This window comes from Papaver somniferum, chromosome 3 (genome assembly GCF_003573695.1).
Source record: "Papaver somniferum cultivar HN1 chromosome 3, ASM357369v1, whole genome shotgun sequence".
NCBI lineage: Eukaryota > Viridiplantae > Streptophyta > Magnoliopsida > Ranunculales > Papaveraceae > Papaver > Papaver somniferum.
In genome coordinates, this window is record NC_039360.1 from 76,740,560 (window position 1) to 76,759,507 (window position 18,948).

An 18,948-nucleotide genomic window follows, 5' to 3' on the forward strand; every position below is an offset into this window, starting at 1 on the left:
GGCTGGGGCTGCAGGCCCCAACTAATTTGTCCAGACCAACAAAATACAAGAATTTGCGTAGGGGACTACGGCCAGGGCCATCAACCCCGGCTAATTTGACACGACCAATAAAATATTGGAATTTGCGTAGGGGACCACGGCCGGGGCTGTAGGCCCCGACTAATTTGACCCGACCAACAAAATACTGGAATTTGCATAGGGGACCATGGTCGGGGCTGTAAGCCCCAGCTAATTTGACACGATCAGAAAACACTAAGGTCGCAAGCCCCAAACAACAACAAAAAATCGAAAAAAGGTTGAGCCCCGGCCGTGATACCTAATATAAATATAGAAGTGTCATGGACAACACTCCAAGCAAACACCTTAAGAATTCCTCAACTATCTATATAGTTTCTAAAAACTATGTAAATGCATTTAATCTAACGGGTATGGATGTCCAACGAATTTTCAAGATTGCATCCGGACCCAATCCGTAATCCGTTGGATTTCAAAAATTCTATCAACATCCAATCCATTAGCGAACGGTCCGGACATCCATCAACAAAAATACGCGTTGTCCCGGATAAATCGGCGGATTAAGGACCTCAACACAAAGAGTTGGATTCTCGGGCACTTTATGGAAACATATTTACCGCTGGATTTCACCGCACAAATACTCGCTGTAAATCTAAAAGTGAACAGAAAAAACATTATCGTCTCTTGCTAAAGTGTTCCAGGGGGTTGACGATAAACCCCAATTTTATTATCTAGATTTTTTTGTTCTGAAAATCGCTTTTCTCTACTTCTCCGTAAACACCTACTATTGCAGAGAGCACTAGTTCTCTGAATCATCTCTGCTTCTTAAACCCTAAAAAATCTTAAACCCTAAGGGTTTACCATCTCAATGGAAAACCTTGCCCTAGTTTCTTCCCCTAAAATTCTACTAGGTTCTTCTTCTTCACCAAATCTCGGCTGTCCGATTTCACTCAAACATTCTTCTTTTTCCCTATTTCACAACAGACGAAATGGTTCTTGTCAAACCAGATGTAAAATTACAGCTCGAGCTCACCACCGATTTAGTGATAAAATTCGTCTCCCGATAACAAAATCAGAAAAATCCGAAAACGGTACTTACTCTCTATCTTGATCATGTTTTTCACTTTATTTTGGTCTAGTTTTGTTCTTGGTTTCTGATTCTTCCTAATAATTTGTGTTGACATTAGGAACGGAGGTTTTTGCAAGCATTTCTTCTTCAACTAGCAAAGAAACTTCTTCTTCTGTTGGAGTCACCCCTCAGCTCGTACCACCACCTCCATCATCTCAGATGTAAATGTTCCTCCATGATTGCTAGTATTATGTTTTCTGTTTTCTTTTTTGCTTCCACTCTACATACCTGTGCATCTGTATGAGTACAATTTTGGACTCGTGCCAGCTAGTTTCATGCTTGGCATGTATTTCAGTGTTTGGTTTAACCTTATTATCATGTATTTTGTTTGTAGAGGATCACCATTATTTTGGATTGGAGTTGGAGTTGGGTTCTCTGCACTATTTTCATGGGTAAGCTCAAGGAACATTACACTGTCTCTTGTCATTATATTAGTCACATGTAGCTACATTTACTTGAATTGCTTTTTACCTTGTACTATTGAACATTCATTTCTGATAGTCTTTAATCACATTTTCCAGGCTTCTTCAAACTTGAAGGTGAGTTATTTCAATCCGGTTGACATTTGACGAGGTACACATTTGCATTTCTTTCCTTTTCTCCTTCGTTTATGGTATACGAAGATCTTTGTCATACGTTAAGAGTTAAGGATGGCCGAATCATGTAGTTCCTATTTGATAGGTTATTGATATGCAAGCTTCAATTCGTACTTTACCTATCATTATGTGAATTGAGAGGCTGACATGTTTCCATCCAATATGCTGGATAGATGCCAGGACTCCTGTTTCAATAAATCTTAAACAATATTGCATGTCATGCTAATAATTTCAATGATTAAACATGATTTCTTTTTGAGAGTTTTTATTTCTAATAGTTTTTATGCTAGTTTTCTTATGATTAGTTACTTATGGCAGTTGTAATTCATAAGATATATCTTCCAACATAAGAAAAACTGTACCAACTAGTGTTTTCCTTAATGCGGTACATTCAGGATGTCACTGTGTGAGTACCCGTTATGTTACGGGTTTATGTGCACAGTGTCAAACTTTATACTTAGGTTTTCTCTGAATAATAGATACTTAGACGCACCTGCACCAAGCATGTCATTCTCGATAGAACCTTAAATCTGCGAGTTAATGAAAATTAACCCATTATGTTTGTCTTGCCACTAAGATGAGAAAAATGAAGCTCACCGGAGATGCCTATTTTGATGGCTAGGCTTTTGATATCTCCTCCCAAATCACTCCACTTCTTTGGAGAAGTATGGTTGGTTCTGTCTTTGTTGCCGACTGCCATGTACATCCTGTTTGAACTAAGACCTTGTCGACTGTCTTTCATAGGTTTGGATGTAACTATACATCGCCAACCTAGGAAGAGAAACATTTGGTTTGAAACCTTGGAATTTCGAAAAGGAGAGAAACATGCTTGGTGAACCTAAAAATGCACAACTTGAGAATGAACTAGTAGGATTAAAAAAATATCAATGGCTAGTTTCGACGGGTTAAGTGCTCACAGTACAATTATCTGAAGTTCTTTCCTGATGATATCTGATAAGCATAAAAAAGTGTTTCCAGTCTTAGAAATGGTAGATTCAATATAGAAGAGTTGAAGAAAAGATGCAAACAGAAGACTGTAGCTTTGGATTTTTTTTTCTTTCTATGGTCAATATTAAAGTTGGCATTCTGCTTAACATAACCTAGTTTTATTTTGATAATGTGCCACACGTGTAGTATATTAGTATGTAGTCAGTTATTCCAATTTGCACCATTGTCATTCTATGCACTTAATATATCTTTATAACTTATTTTCTTTTACAAACTAACATTTTAAAGTAAAGCAATGTTATTCCAGATAGAAATATGGCACGCGAGTTTATAACTGAAATCTTCTTTCAGAAATATGCTATGCAGCAAGCAATGAAAACTTTGACGGGACAGATGTCCAGTGGAACTAGAAGTAGCCCATTTAATAATTCTACCTTCTCTCAAGGATCACAGTTTCCATTTCAATTTTCTATGCCCCCACCACCTACATCAGGTACCTCAACTACTCCTGTTGCCTCACCACCCAGCCGCCCTCGCGTCACAGTAGATGTCTCGGCAACAGATGTAGAGGCAGCCCCACACTCCTCACCTGCTGAAGTTAAACAGGAAACAGAGATCAAGAAGGAACAACAGAAATACGGTATTTTAGCCCTTAATATATCTATTTGATCAGTAAGACTAATGGATGACTTCAGGACTCGTTTACAAGGCCATTTGGTGTAATATGCCTGGGCCTCTATGCAAGCCTGTCCAATCATATTAATCGTTATATATTTGTTTGTTTTCATTTAGTCTTGCGGTGTACATTGTTTTCATATACAAATCACCCTGTTTGTATTTTGCTCCAGTTCTTCTCTGTATGATAAAATACCTTCACTTCGAATCCTGACGCTTAGTTAGGCACTTAAGTTAGATCTAGATGTGTGCCTCAACTAATTGCATTACTGGAGATGGAAAGTGGAGCAGCAAACGGAAATTATGTTACTTATCACATTAGCTATACAAATTATGCTGATTGATATTTCGTTAGTCTCAACTTACATTTAAGTGGTAGTGACTGATAATGTAGTTGGTTATCTCATCTGATGGTATGTTTCTGTTTGGAATGTAGAATTGCATTCTCAAGATAACATGTGGGAGGATCACAAGGCGTTTCTATTCTGTTAATCTATAGGCCTGCCTTACAGAGTCGGAACACTGAATTATTCTTAGATGAAATCGACAGAGCATATCGACGTCCTAGAAACCTTCCTTAGGTAGGAAGTTGGTAGATGGTTAACCCTATCTGTTGAATGACAAGTGGTTGATATATATCAAAATTTGTGAGCTGCTACAATATGTTTAAAGCCGGATGTATTGTAGATCTCCTTGATGGTTTGACTTTCCTTTTAGTTTGAACTTTGTGGTGAGCATCATGTACTGATTCTAGGCGAAACTGGACATTCTATAGGTCAAGTATAAATAAAATAACCGAATAGGTTTTTAATTGAGAAAGCATATGATGCAAGTCTCAGGCTATACCGCTATAGTCCCTAACACATTTCTAAAACATGGTCTATTGTTAAGTAAGTTAGCTTCCTTTGCACGTGATGTAGATAACTTCTCCACTTTTTTTTTTCCTCTTCTTAAACCTAGCAAGCAAGGTTGTATATCTTTATTTTCGTTGGTGATCCCTTTAGATCACTTTGCAACTTCAACAAGATAAAGTTCGGCATCTTTTTCTGTTGGATGTTGTAAAGTTTACATGCTGGTTCCTGTGAGTAGAACTGGTCACTATGAGCTTGTTACTGATCTTAGTGTAACTGAACTCACGGTAAAAACAATTTTTCTTGGAACCTACATATAATCTCGGATGTTAATTGTTGTATTCTTGTTTGAAGTTTCCTCCTGTTGTGAAAATGATCGGGTAGTATTTTTTGTGCAGCTTTTGAAGACGTGTCTCCCCAAGAAGTGTTGCAAGAGGATCTTTTTACTAATTCTAAAGAGTCATCGGAGCAAACTCCCACCAAGAGTGCTCAATTTTCAGAAGAAGTGAGCCCGTTGATGAATTTTTTTGTACGGATGAATTGATGGTTTACAATCACTTATTTATATACATTTTTATTGAACCGTAGGTTTCTCCAAACGGAGCTGCTCCGAAGCAGGATGAAAGTTACTATAAAGAGGCACCACAATCTTCTGGTACGCATATACCACTTTAGCACTTCTTTTGTCCAACATAGACGTCTGAGCTATACTCTATTAATTTCTATCTCAAACGATTGGGTGGGGCCATCACTTAGTTGTTAGGATCCTTTTAATTTTCAGATGATACCTTTTAGCTATGAGTTGAACCTAATTGAGTTGGCAAGTTCATTCTGTGCGATATATAAAAATATGAGTTCATCACCTTTGAAATTACTCGTGATAGTCATCTGAAGAAAACTTCCCTTGAAGTTGTAAGCTAATGAAATTCTAGTCTTCCTTACTCAGGGGAAGTGATGTCAGGAATTATTTTGGTTATATTGTTCTGGACCATTGTTTTGTCCATGAACAAGAAAACCGCCTTAGAGAAAACAAAGACAATATTTCACTTAATTTGTCTCCCTTGGCTAATAATTAATCTATGAACAGGAAAATCTCCCATGTCAGTAGAGGCATTGGAGAAAATGATGGAGGATCCAACAGTACAGAAAATGGTTTATCCGTAAGTTGATTGTGCTTATTACTCTCTGAGTTTTTGTTATTATCTTGCATCGTTATTCATGACCCATTTTACTCTTCACTTCATCCAAGGATTTGCAGTATTTATCAACTGCGTTATTTTTGGTTGTTTCATGATGATAAAGAGGTGCCAAATCTCTGTGTTTTGCAGCTATTTACCTGAGCAAATGAGGAATCCTGAGACCTTCAAGTGTAAGTATTTAGTATTGCCTACTCCAGTTTCTCTTTCATCATTAGCAAGCTTTGATTTGGTTAAATAGAGAAGTCAGTAACTGTGAAAGCACATACATAAGATACCGATTGAAATAGTCTCAACCACCAGTTAATTTTTCAAAGTCATGGGATTACTAGTTAGTTAATCTTGTCAGATTACTGTACTATCGGACTAACACAGTGAGGGCCTAAAGGCTGGCTGGTTTTCACTTTAAACTAATTATTGTTAGACAAGCTGCAATGCTAAAAAGTTCACTTAAAAATTCTACATCATTTATTACAAATTCGCCATCTAAGTACAACTCTTAAAGCACTCTTTCAACTGTATCCTCATTATTCGCTAAGCACATGGGGATTAAAGGATCATTGTGATGTCAAGGTATTATGGTTTTCCGTAACTGATTGGATATTTTTACAGGGATGCTTCAGAATCCAGAGTATCGCCAACAGCTGGGAGATATGCTGTAAGTGCTTTAGTTTTTATTTTAAGTCTGCTTATCATAGTAATGGGATGGTTCTTAATTTTATGCAAAGATTGTGTGGAGTAGCTACAATCTACATTCCAGAATAGTGCAAGCTGGTGGGTCTTAGTTTTCATAATCTGGTAATCTAGAGCTTCGTATTGGTTTGTTTACTCTATTTGAATTAGATCTTGTTGTTAGAATTTCAGCTCTTCAGTCATCATTACTTGAAGATAATAATAATAAACCATACTCATGCTGAATTAGAAATAACCCTAATTATAACATATTCTAGAGTTCGACAGCACCATACACAGTTATTTCACCATGTTCCACAGCTTGACAACACCCTGTAATCAGTTCTTAGTATAACCGAACTACACAACAGCATGGACATTGCCATAAAGAAGAAATATAGGTTTTGTCTTGGACTTCAACTTTTTTCCTCGTGCTTAAATGAGACAATCAGATTTCTGCTTTTATGCAAGTGGCTGAGAAAAGAGTCCTTGTCATACTTGCCACATGTTAACTCTAAGACAGCTTATATAAGACAGCTTATATAGTATGAAAACACCTTAATCTGGCTCTAGTTAAGCTAATCAAGGATTAGCTCAAACTAAACTTTATTTGTTGTGTAAACCATAAGAAGTCAACACCGCTTATACTAATCTTAAAGTAAAAACCTTGGTGCCATGTCATATTCCCATATTTGTACTTCCACTTGGACAGTCAGTGCTGTTCAGTTTTAGCACTCTTGTAATCTAGATCCTACTGTTTACCAATTTGAGAGGTTGACCGTTCCCTTATGTGAGCAGACATGGTTATAAAACTAACTAATACCATTCTGTGTACGATGGCATATTCCCCTTTTTGTATTTTTGTTTGGACGCAGTTATGTTGTGTTTTACTGATGTTAATCTGGTGAGCTATCTATAGCAGTTGGATGAACACTGATTTAGTTAGTAACCCAGTATCTCTGTTTTTGCTGGATTCTAGAAACAATATGGGTGGAGGCACTGAATGGGACAACAGAATGATGGATTCCTTGAAAAATTTTGATCTTAGCAGTCCGGAAGTCAAAGAGCAGTTTGGTGAGCTCAATACTAAACACTATGTGTTGACATATTTATGTAGAGTTTGTTGTATGTATGTATGCTCGCAGCATGATCTTTTTTTTAGCATGTAATCATTTTGGACGTATCTGGTTTCATCATACTTGATCTCAGTCATCTTTTAATTTGACTAACTGAAGTTAGTTGGATGTGATTGTAACGCAGCATGCCAGAATTAACGTACCTGTACATTGGATGTGGGTCTTTTTCGCGAGTCACGTAACATTGTTTTTAATTTTTTTGTTTGTTTGATTCTTTTCATCATAGACCAAATCGGGCTTACACCAGAAGATGTTATTGCAAAAATTATGGCTAATCCAGACGTTGCTATGGCATTTCAGAATCCGAGAGTTCAACAGGCTATCATGGATGTAAGGCCTCTACTTCTAAGTATTTGCGTTGTGTGATATTGTTGCAAGTCTTTGACATTTTATTGCTTTTTGCAGTGCTCACAGAACCCTCTCAGCATTGCTAAGTACCAAAATGACAAAGAGGTGAGGGTCTGCTTGTCTTGCTGTTTGTACATTTGCTAGTGTTGTCTTGTGCAACTATTTTTGGCGAATATCTATTAAGAACCTAGTTTTTCTTTCCCATCATTAGTAATTATGTCGATGTGTTGGTAAATAAATGATTTTCTTTTCTTAATCCTGAATGGGAACTCGACTATAATGAACGGCTTACTTATTTTCTTAAAATAAAAATAAAATAGTGGAAGGTACAAATTTGTCCAGCAGCATGTGGTGCATATTTGGTGCCTGCAGTAGAAAACATTATTTATAATATCTTGATTTGAAGATTAAGTTAAGAGCTGAGTGTTTCTTCCCAAACTTTTCTGGAACAGCCGTGCTATTGATCATTATGTATTTTTTAATACCTATCTATTCAATTAGAAATATTGGTCTAGTTAATGTCAATGATGCTTCTTAAGAAGCATCAGTGAAGTTGGCAGGCGCCTTCTGCTAAACTTTCGTTGAGCATAATCAGAAACCATGGTAGTATTTCCTTTTTGTCATACTGGGATTGGCTAGGAGTATGAATCAAGAATCCCCTTGGGATGCTGACTTCAAGAGGAAAATTGCATCTGACATCGTCCCTTTTTCTTGTGTGCTCTTTTTTATTAAGCTCCTTACTCCCTGTTGACAGGTTGAGGTGTAACTTATTTGCTTTCATCTTTCAGGTGATGGATGTGTTCAACAAAATCTCGGAACTCTTCCCTGGGGTTGGTTCACCTTGATTTCCTTCATTCACCTAAAGCTTCAACTTGCTAGGATCAGTGTAGCTTGAAATCTACATTGATTGTACAGGAGGACCTATGTTCGGATCTAAATACCAAGTTTTGTTTTATTTTTTAGACGATTTAGATTAAGCTTACTGGTTCAAAATGTAGGAGTCTGTATTGTTTGAAAACTGTCCAACGATAGCTAGGATAATCAGAATTCTTACCTGTGTACTTTGTGATAGACAATTGTTATTATATTTTTGGTGTTACGAATGCAGGCATTTTTGTGTTACCACTGCAGAATATTTCAATACATAAATAGAGGTGTGCTACAAAAGATGCAAAACACGTAAGAGTAAGCATTTTTGCAGGGCAACAGATCTGAACATCATAATAAGGTGCTCTAATCCTGGTTACTTAGTTGGGGTGGGTGTAGATCCACTATCTTAGAACAATAATGACCGTACGGACTGGTTGTTTGCGTAATCGATTTATGGAAAACCTAGTAACCTACTTTATTTTCAGTGGCGTGGTCAATCCTGATCTGCACGGCTGAGGCGCGTAGACGATGTTATCCAGCCTGTAACTGCATGTAAAAGGCTAGTGCCAATCTTAATCTGGGCATCTACGCACTACATTAGGCAGCTTTAGGGCATTCAGTTTGTGGCAGTCACTCACAGGATATCCTTGATTCCTTTGCTGAGTTTACATGCATAGTTATATCCAGGGTGTGTAGGATATCCAAAATAAGGTGTCGGTCACTTCTTATGGAGACGTTTCACTGATTAGTGGAGTTTCTCCAAATTTGGGTTTTCACTGCTACAGCTACTTCGATTTCCAATGAACTCATCATAGTCACTGTAACAAAGTTGTTCATATATAATGCTAAAAAGACGAAACACGAGGTGTAAGTAACCTAGTAAAGTATCCTTATTTTAGTTGTTTTATAGTGTTAGACAATGACAAAGGAGCATTATGAACTCAAGGGGGGTCATTGTACAGTAGTAATACAGCGCAAACTATCTTAAAAACCTGAAAATGAGCATGATGTGAGAAACTTTTATCGTTTCTAGACCTTTTCCGCAAGAACTTTATTATAACATGAAATAATTAGTTCAACGCTTGTTTGTGGTGTTTGTTGAATCTGATGATCCTCGGTTTCAAACTTTTTCAACAACTTACTACCAAAACCAAAAATAATACTCGTATTTATTTCATCTATAGTATTTTAGTTGCCAAGTCAGATACTTGTTCTAGCTGGAAAAAAGTAAAAATAAAGGGGAAAAAGGTAATGAAAAATAAGAGAATAGTCATTTCTAATATCACACGCAATGAACATGCACTTGCTAAGCTGTCAGATTTTATATCTATTTATATGCATTTCTATCATAAATCCAACCGCAATAACAATAGTGTAGGGAATTGTTGGAACAAAGGAGAATATTTGGTTTCTCTATTTATGATTGGCTTACACTGCAAGAAAATATTCTCTAGATATGTTGCTATCTATACGAATATGTGGCATGTATAGGATATATATATATACTTCTTGTAAAACCTCCATTGATAATAAGAAACCCTAATCATTCTTCTCCCGTGGACGTAGGCTATAGCCGAACCACGTTAAACTGTGTTTCTTCTTTAATCTGTTTTAGTTAACTGCATAACATCTTATGCAGATCCAATATTGACTGCATAACATATTATGCATACTGCATAACATCTTATGCATACCAACATGGTATCAGGGGATCGTTAACGATCCTGGCCGTTTCTCTGTAATCAAGTTTCGTTTCTGTGTGTTTACTATGGCACAATCAGATCATAATACTAGTTTGCGTTTAACCTCTGTCTTGCTGAATGATGTCAATTATGTCAGCTGGTCTAGGGCTGCTGCTCTTGCTCTTGGGGGTAAAAGAAAGTCTGGGTATACTGGTGAGAATAGTACTTGTCCAGATGCTAAAGATCCAAAGTATGAAGATTGGATTGCTGATGATCAACTGGTTCGCACGTGGCTTCTCCAGTCGATGGAACCACATATTTCGAAAATTTTCTCGTTTTCAGAATCTGCAAAGGATTTGTGGAAGTCTGTTGCTAGTCTGTATGGCTTACGGAATAATGTTGCTCGGGTGTTTGAGCTGAAGCGTGAGATTGCTGAGGCTGCACAAGGTACGAAAAGTTTTACTGAGCATTTTGGTTATTTAAAAAGGAAGTGGGATGAACTGGATACATATCGTCCTCATACAACTGATGCCAAAATTCTCTTAAAGAGGGTTGAGGAGGATAAAATTTTTGATGTGCTCAGTAGTCTCACATCAGAGTATGAATCTCTTAGAAGCACACTATTCTCATGAGTGCTGAATTGCCAAGTTTGTCTAGTGTCTGTGCGACTGTGCAACGTGAAGAGACACGCAAGAAAGTTATGAATCATGTTTCTAAAAGAATTGTAGACCTGGATGCTGCTGAATCCAGTGCTCTTCTGAGCTCCAGAGATGATAAACGAAGATCCATGCCATTTGATAAGGACAAGACTTCTCGTGCTAAGGGTAAGAGAGAAGTTTTTCATTGTGATCATTGTAATAAAACTGGTCACACCAAGGATCGTTGTTGGGATATTTATCCTCATCTTAAAGCTAATTTTGACAAAAATAAGCTTGCTCGAGCTGCTGTAGCTGACAATTCCTTTACCATAGACCAGTTGAAGGATTTCTTTCACCAGTTGAGTAATAAGAATGAGCGCAAGGCCAACCATACTTCAGGTAACCTGCTAGCCTTTCTTACTACGCCTGTTTCCAACCGTCACATTTGGATTATTGATTCAGGAGCTACAGATCATATGGCAAATGATCCTTCGTCAGTTCATGCATTTATTCGCAGCTCTCATAAAAATGTGTCTGTTGCTAATGGCTCTACTGCTCCTGTGCTGGGCAGTGGGAAAGTGCATTTTTTTCCAGATTGTCCGTCATTTAATGCACTTGTTGTTCCCTCGTTTCCTACTCAATTGCTATCTGTTGGTCAAATCACTAATTCTCTGAATTGTGATGTTACATTTACCCCTACCTCGGTCATCTTTCAGGATCGAAAGACGAAGAAGACGATTGGTAGAGGCATCTTTTCTCATGGATTGTACCTGTTACGCTCTAGTGACATGGCATGTCTCACTCACAGATCAACTCCGCAGTTTCTTTATCATCAACGACTTTGACATCCTTCCAGTCGTGTTTTGTCTAGGATTTTTCCCACTTTTTCTGTTCAGTCTCAAGTCTGTGATGTTTGCCAGTTTTCTAAACAATCTCGTTTTCCATTTCCTAACTCTGTGACTCGAGCTACAATGCCTTTTGAATTAATTCATTCTGATTTATGGGGTCCTGCTCCAATTGATGCTTATGATGGGTATAAATATTTCGTTATCTTTATAGATGATTGGTCACGTGCTACATGGATTTATTTACTCAAATCCAAAACTGAAGTTTCATCTGTATTTGTGGATTTTCATTGTATGATCCGCAACCAATTTGATGCACAGGTTAAAATTTTTAGATCCGATAATGACACTGAGTTTGTCAAAGGCCCTCTTCCAGGTTATTTGCGTAGTCATGGTATTATCCATCAAACTGGCTGTGTTGGTACTTCACAGCAAAATGGTATTGCTGAAAGGAAACTCCGTCATATTCTGGAAACAACCCGTGCTCTTATGATTCAGATGCATGTTCCAAAGAAATTCTGGTCTCATGGTTCTCTGACGGCCACTTACTTGATCAATCGTCTGCCTAGTCGTGTGCTTGAGTTCAAATATCCATTAGAGGTTTTAAAACATCATCAGCCTGACATTTCTCATCTTAGAGTTTTCGGTTGTGTGTGTTATGTACATTTACAGGCAAAGCATCGTGATAAACTGGATTCACGGGCAACTAAGTGTGTGTTCTTTGGTTACTCTTCTACAAAGAAAGGATATATTTGTTATCATCCACCCACTAGAAAGCTACAGATTTCTCGTGATGTTGTGTTTGATGAAACATTGGCTTATTTTCAGTGTGATTCTGGCAGTCGGTCTCAGGGGGAGTGTTATACAGATTTGGCCCCACTTCCAGTTATCAATGAGATACCTACTGCAACAGATTCCCACAGAGATAATGGTGATGGGGTAGAGTTGGTGGACTTACCTACTGCAGTGTTGGATGTGCATAATGAAGCAGTTCATGAAGAAGCTTCAGACAATAATGTTAATGTTACTGATGATAATACAGGACTACAAGATGTGCCGCATCAAGTTCCAGAAACTGAGGTTATGGTTCCACAACCAGTGGTACCAATTGTCAGAACCTCAAGTCGTGAGAAGAAGGCTCCAGAGAAATACAAATATTTCTTTACATATCATTCCGCTGCGTATCCTATACAAGCACATTTAACTTATGATCATGTAGGTTCTTCACACTCTTCCTTTCTAAGTGCTATATCCAGTCATCAAGAACCTAAAAACTATAATGAAGCAAAGTCTAATCCAAAATGGAGGGCACCAATGGAGAATGAGTTAGTGCCTTAGATGTAAATAATACATACAGTATTGTCAAGTTGCCTCCCGGGAAGAAGACTGTTGGATGTAGATGGGTGTACAAAATTAAATACAGAAGTGATGGAACTGTTGAGCGTTATAAGGCAAGATTAGTGGCAAGAGGTTTTACTCAGAGATATGGAGAAGACTACACAGAAACTTTTGAACCAGTTGCAAAGATGAATACTTTTCGTGTTCTTATGTCTCTTGCAGTTAATAAAGATTGGAAATTGTTTCAAATGGATGTGAAAAATGCATTCTTACAAGGTGATCTAGAAGAAGAGGTGTATATGAGTATACCACCTGGACACCCTCGAGAAGGAGAGAGCAATATGGTTTGCAAGCTTAAGAAGGCAATATATGGTTTAAAGCAATCACCACGTGCATGGTATGCAAAGCTAAGTTCAGTACTCATCCAGAATAAGTTCAAAAGGAGCTCTGCCGATTCTTCCTTGTTTATTAAAAGAAGTAATCTTGGTACAACTATAGTTCTAGTGTATGTTGATGACCTTGTGATTACAGGAGACAATCAACAAGAAATTAGAAATCTTAAAGCAATGCTTCATTCCAGATTTTACATCAAGGATTTAGGAATACTGAAGTATTTCCTGGGATTAAAAGTTGCTTACTCAAAGAAGGGTATTTTTCTGAATCAAAGAAATATGTGTTGGACCTGCTGAAGGCTACAGGAAAAATGGGAGTAAAGCCTTGTGATACTCCTACAGAAATTGGCAACAAACTTGATAATGATGGTGATGTGTTAAGTGATACTGGGTCATATCAAAGGTTAGTAGGCAAGTTAATTTATCTCACTGTTACCAGACCTGACATAGCACATGCAGTAAGCTTAGTCAGTCGTTATATGCATACACCTCGTGTTAAACATCTAAATGCAGTAACTATGATTCTACAGTATTTAAAAGGATCACCAGGAAGAGGAGTTTTGATGACAAAGAATGAAGCCTATTCAATTTCTAGCTACTGTATAACAGCATATTCAGATGCTGATTATGCTGGATGTCCAGTTGATCGTAAATCAACAACAGGGTACTGCATATTCTTTGGTGGTAATCTGGTTACATGGAGAAGCAAGAAATTGTTTCTCGATCAAGTGCTGAAGCAGAATACAGATCCATGGCTTCAACAACTTGTGAGATTGTTTGGCTGCGAGCATTACTTAAAGATTTGGGTTTTCTGTCACCTCAGCCAGCTAAGATGTTTTGTGACAATCAAGCAGCGATACAAATCGCATCAAATCCCACCTTTCATGAGCGTACAAAGCATATAGAAGTGGATTGTCATTTTGTTAGAGAGAAGGTATTGGCCAAAGTAATATGCACTCCCTTCGTTCGTAGTCATCAACAACTGGCAGATGTTTTTACTAAGGGTTTACCTGTCAAGCAATTCAATGGAATTCTATCCAAGTTGGGCTCCATTGATATCTTCGCACCAACTTGAGGGGGAGTGTTGGAACAAAGGAGAATATTTGGTTTCTCTATTTATGATTGGCTTACACTGCAAGAAAATATTCTCTAGATATGTTGCTATCTATACGAATATGTGGCATGTATAGAATATATATATACACTTCTTGTAAAACCTCCATTGATAATAAGAAATCCTAATCATTCTTCTCCCGTGGACGTAGGCTATAGCCGAACCACGTTAAACTGTGTTTCTTCTTTAATATGTTTTAGTTAACTGCATAACATCTTATGCAGATCCAATATTGACTGCATAACATCTTATGCATACCAACAGGAATATATGCCCTTCCACGAGGAAAAAACAAATAATATTCCCTTACGAATTTTAGGTGTACTACTAAGAGGTAAATGCTTGACCAATGCAACAGCCACTTGCAGAAGAATCTCCTTTATTTGGAAAATTTTAGTTTCTAAATAAGTTCGACCATAATGTTCATCTATAAGACTTTGTCTAAATCTTTTTTTCCATGAAAATAAATGATTTGATACGGTCTCCTCTTGTGCAAAAATACGTAACGTATGTATGGCGTTTTCCCACTAAGGTGCAACATCAAATCAAATGCTACTAAATAACAAGTCTTTGGTCCATACTCCCTGACTTCAACAAAACCGCGTAATTCTAAGCTAACTTAAAAATCACTTGGAATTCTTTTTCAAATCTCAAATTCTCTCATACTATTTTTTATTTTTCTTAGAGGTTCTAAAACTATGAAATTCTTCATTTACATATGGATTCCAAAGAGTACTCTCAGCTCTTTGTTATGTTAACAATTCTTTTCTTACATTTTCAGTTCATGTTTCAATCTTCACTAGCTTCTTCTTCTTCTTTATCAATATCTGAAACTTCAAACCAAGTTCTAATTTGTTCATTAATACCATCATCATCACTAGGTTCAGGATCCCATCAAAAATCATTCCTAAATTGCACTAATTTTCCAAAAACTAATCAAATTCCTGTCATTTCACCAAATGTGTCAATATCAGCGATCACTGGGGGCGATGGGTTCCAATGTATTTTAAGTCCAACATCATCAGAAACCTGTGTTCTTCATTGCTGGAGATTCTCCGGGGATGGTACGGATATTCGGTTCAAGAGGATTTATAGAGGTCCAATGCTCGGGGAGCTTGTGTCCGGGAATTCGCACATTTGCGCTAGAGTTACTAGTACTAATCGTGTAGAATGTTGGCAATGGCAAGAATTTGATTCTGCAGGTAGTTATAACTTAACTGGGATATCCGTAGGAGGAGAATTTTTATGCGGGTTGACAGAATCCAAAACAATCAAATGCTTAGGAAATTATGGAGATGTTGTTGGTGCTCCGCCGAACGGGACTTTTAATCTTGTGAAGGCCGGAAATCGCCACGCCTGTGCTGTTTCAACTGATGGAAGTCTAAAATGTTGGGGAGAAATGGTTGGAGAAGTTCCACCAGGGGACTTCGTAGATCTAGCATCGGGAAATTATCGAACTTGTGCTCTTCGCGTTAACGGGACAATGGCTTGTTGGGGAGGGGATGGCAATTTCATGTTACCGGAGGAATTACGAGATACGGAGTTTATTCGGATTGAAGCGAAAAACAGTGTTTTCTGTGGAGTTGTTACAAAGAATTTATCAGTTATTTGTTGGGGTAACAATGAGTATTTTAGTAATTATTCAATGGTTTTTAGATATGTGCAACCTGGACCTTGTTCCATAACCTGTCCCTGCAAAATTGTTGCGGATTCTGAAAGATTTTGCAGCAAAGGCAGTATTTGTCTTCCTTGTAGTAGTCCAAAATCACCGGCATTGCAACTATCTCCGCCGCGGCCGCCAGAGTCTGCACAACCCGGAAGCTGCGGAAATGACAAGAGAAGAGTGGCATTTCTAGTGGTGGGTTCTGTGGGAACATTGTCATTGATACTTGTTTGTGGTTTCTTTCTATTCAAATTTTGTAAGAATAGAGTTTGCCGAATTCATGATTCAGGTCGGTTGGATCAAGTTACTGAGCAGCCATCTCCACTCCGGTCTATCCGGCGCAGTGGATCTCAAATCCGTGCACAGGCTTCTCAAGAAAGGAGACTTGGCAAACTGTATAGTATGAATTATTTGGAAGAATTCGGTCTGGAAACACTACTCAGAGTCACCAAAAATTTCTCAACAGGGAACAAAATCGGGCACGGAAGTTTTGGTCTGGTTTACCGGGCAATCCTAGACGACGGACGAGAAGTTGCAATTAAGCGAGCTGTATCGATCTCAAGGTCATGTCATGCTTCAGCTGCAGCAACAACAGCTGCGACGAAACGCCAAAATGACAAGGAGAATGCATTCATAGCAGAACTCGCTTACCTCTCCCGGCTCAACCATAAAAACCTGGTCAGACTCTTGGGCTATTGCGAGGAACAAAATGAATGCGCATTAGTGTACGAGTACATTGCTAATGGCACACTCCATGATCAGTTACACAAACCCGAGCCAGCCCCGCCGCTCAGTTCATGGATGGCTAGATTAAAAGTTACGCTAGACGCAGCTCGAGGGATTGAATATCTTCATTCATATGCTGTTCCGTCAATCATTCACCGCGACATCAAATCCTCCAACATTTTGCTAGATGCGTCTTGGACAGCTAAAGTTGCAGATTTCGGGTTATCGTTGATAGGTCCTAAAGTTCACGAGCCGTATTTGTCGTTACGGGCAGCTGGGACTGTTGGTTATATGGATCCTGAGTACTTCAGATTACAACAGTTAACAACCAAAAGCGACGTTTACAGTTTCGGGGTGGTATTACTAGAATTACTAACCGGGTTCAAGGCAATACACCTAAACGAAGCCGGTGCACCAAGAAACATTGTCGATTATATTGTGCCGTATATCCTAGAAGACAGAATGCATTGTGTGTTAGACCCAAAATTATCAGCTCCGACACCGTATGAAATCGAAGCTGTTACCCAGTTGGGGTACTTAGCAGCTGATTGCGTGAATCTAGAGGGACGAAATCGGCCATCCATGAATGAAGTTGTAAGCTGTTTGGAAGATGCATTGGCTGATTGTGAGGTGCCACAACAAGTACTACAGTCTCCATCAAGCATTAGATCAACAAGTAGGTGAATGATGGTACTGTAATGCTTGAGACTTCCATCCTTTCATGCAAGTCTAGCGACCCATCCGTGACAAAAAGATCAGGTTTCATTCTTTTAGTCATGAATAATGTAATGTAAAGAATTCTTGGACTCACATTATGACTATAGTTTAGATTATTAATAAGAGGTTACTTTGACATTTCTTAACCCCAGAAAATTGAATTCTTAAACGTGTTCATACTTTTTTCTTTCTCTTTTTTGCTTTTACGATCTACTATGAAAGAAGGTGTCACTGGAGTAGAGTGGTAAAAGAATTAAGTGACGTCACCAATGACCTGAGCTCCAAACTTTTTTCTAAAGTGACAAGGTATCCACCATACTACTAGAAGGTGGATCTTATGCAAAAGTTCAAAATGTGGGAAGTGTACTTTTTCTTCAGATTCTTTTCTAGAAACTTAAACTTTAGAATAACTGATGTTGATGCTTAGCTAACTGGGCCTGGGTTTATTATCCCCAAATGACCTCAGTGAGTCAATAATTGATGAACGAATTTTTAGGGACCATGATTTTATTAGGCCACCTTTCTTATAATTATAAGGGGTGTCCTAAAGCGTTGAAATGACTAACCTATTCTTAACCTAATTTAATTTAAAACCAACCCAATAACCACCTGTATATATATAACCACCACCACCACCTCCGATTATCACCACCACCACCACCGCTGATTACCACCACCACCAACTCCGATTATCACCACCACCAACCACCGATTACCACCACCACCTCCGATTACCACCACCACCAACCACCACCACCACTATATATATAGCTTAATTTAAAACATTAACAAAGATATTCTCACAAACCCATTACTTGTCATTCGTTTTTGGTTGAATAAATGAGAAGTAATCATTAAAATGAGTTGAAAATGGAAGTTGCAGAGAGATTTAATGGAGGGTTTTTTTTCAGAGAAAAGTTCGGTTATCACGAATTAATTTTTTCTTAACCGAACTCAGAGTTCGGTTGATTCGCAAAAAAATACGTTTAACTGAACTCCTTGTATTAGAACAACACAAGTCCATAAGTTCGGTTCCTTCGCAAAATAAGGATATCACCGAACTTTAGTTTACGAAAATAATGAGAAGTCCACAAGTTCGGTTCTTTCGCAAAAATATTAAGTTTTCTTTGTAACCGAACTCTACCTTTGAAACTTCGTAACCGAACTCTACCTAATTCGCCAAGAAATAAATTTCGTAGTAACCGAACGTTTGTCTAATTGCATATATGCATATATAAGCCCAGTTCTGTTGATTCGCAAAATATGTTGAAGTTTGCGAACCAACCGAACTTCTAACACTAGGTTACTTTTAACCTGCAGTTCTGTTGGAAACTTGGTTGCGCTGAAGTTTGCGAACTAACCGAACACACAAGATGTACCCAAATAAATTGTTAAGT

The 18,948-nt window shown here is 38.0% G+C and overlaps 2 protein-coding genes across 2 annotated transcripts; both read left to right on the forward strand.

The window, feature by feature from the left end:
* Positions 1-733: 733 nt before the first annotated feature.
* LOC113356553 (protein TIC 40, chloroplastic-like) lies at positions 734-8,688 on the forward strand. The gene is made up of 14 exons (XM_026599716.1): positions 734-1,106; positions 1,203-1,305; positions 1,479-1,536; positions 1,666-1,683; positions 3,040-3,328; positions 4,613-4,719; positions 4,803-4,869; positions 5,302-5,374; positions 5,543-5,583; positions 6,023-6,068; positions 7,062-7,156; positions 7,445-7,548; positions 7,624-7,671; positions 8,355-8,688. Exons 1-14 carry the CDS (start codon positions 884-886, stop codon positions 8,409-8,411), a joined length of 1,329 nt encoding a protein of 442 aa, XP_026455501.1. The 5' UTR covers positions 734-883; the 3' UTR covers positions 8,412-8,688.
* A 6,455-nt stretch (positions 8,689-15,143) lies between these two features.
* LOC113356554 (serine/threonine-protein kinase-like protein CCR4) lies at positions 15,144-17,701 on the forward strand. Its single transcript, XM_026599717.1, has one exon. The coding sequence runs from the start codon at positions 15,164-15,166 to the stop codon at positions 17,516-17,518; it is 2,355 nt and encodes a 784-aa protein (XP_026455502.1). The 5' UTR covers positions 15,144-15,163; the 3' UTR covers positions 17,519-17,701.
* Positions 17,702-18,948: the final 1,247 nt, after the last annotated feature.

Excerpts from the sequence above, each read along its gene's own strand:
- LOC113356554 (XM_026599717.1), top strand. The coding sequence starts at position 15,164 with ATGGATTCCAAAGAGTACTCTCAGCTCTTTGTTATGTTAACAATTCTT.
- LOC113356553 (XM_026599716.1), top strand. The coding sequence starts at position 884 with ATGGAAAACCTTGCCCTAGTTTCTTCCCCTAAAATTCTACTAGGTTCT. Across the intron at positions 4,720-4,802 it reads GTGCTCAATTTTCAGAAGAA|GTTTCTCCAAACGGAGCTGC; the intron begins GTGAGCCCGTTG and ends ATTGAACCGTAG. Across the intron at positions 4,870-5,301 it reads AGAGGCACCACAATCTTCTG|GAAAATCTCCCATGTCAGTA; the intron begins GTACGCATATAC and ends ATCTATGAACAG.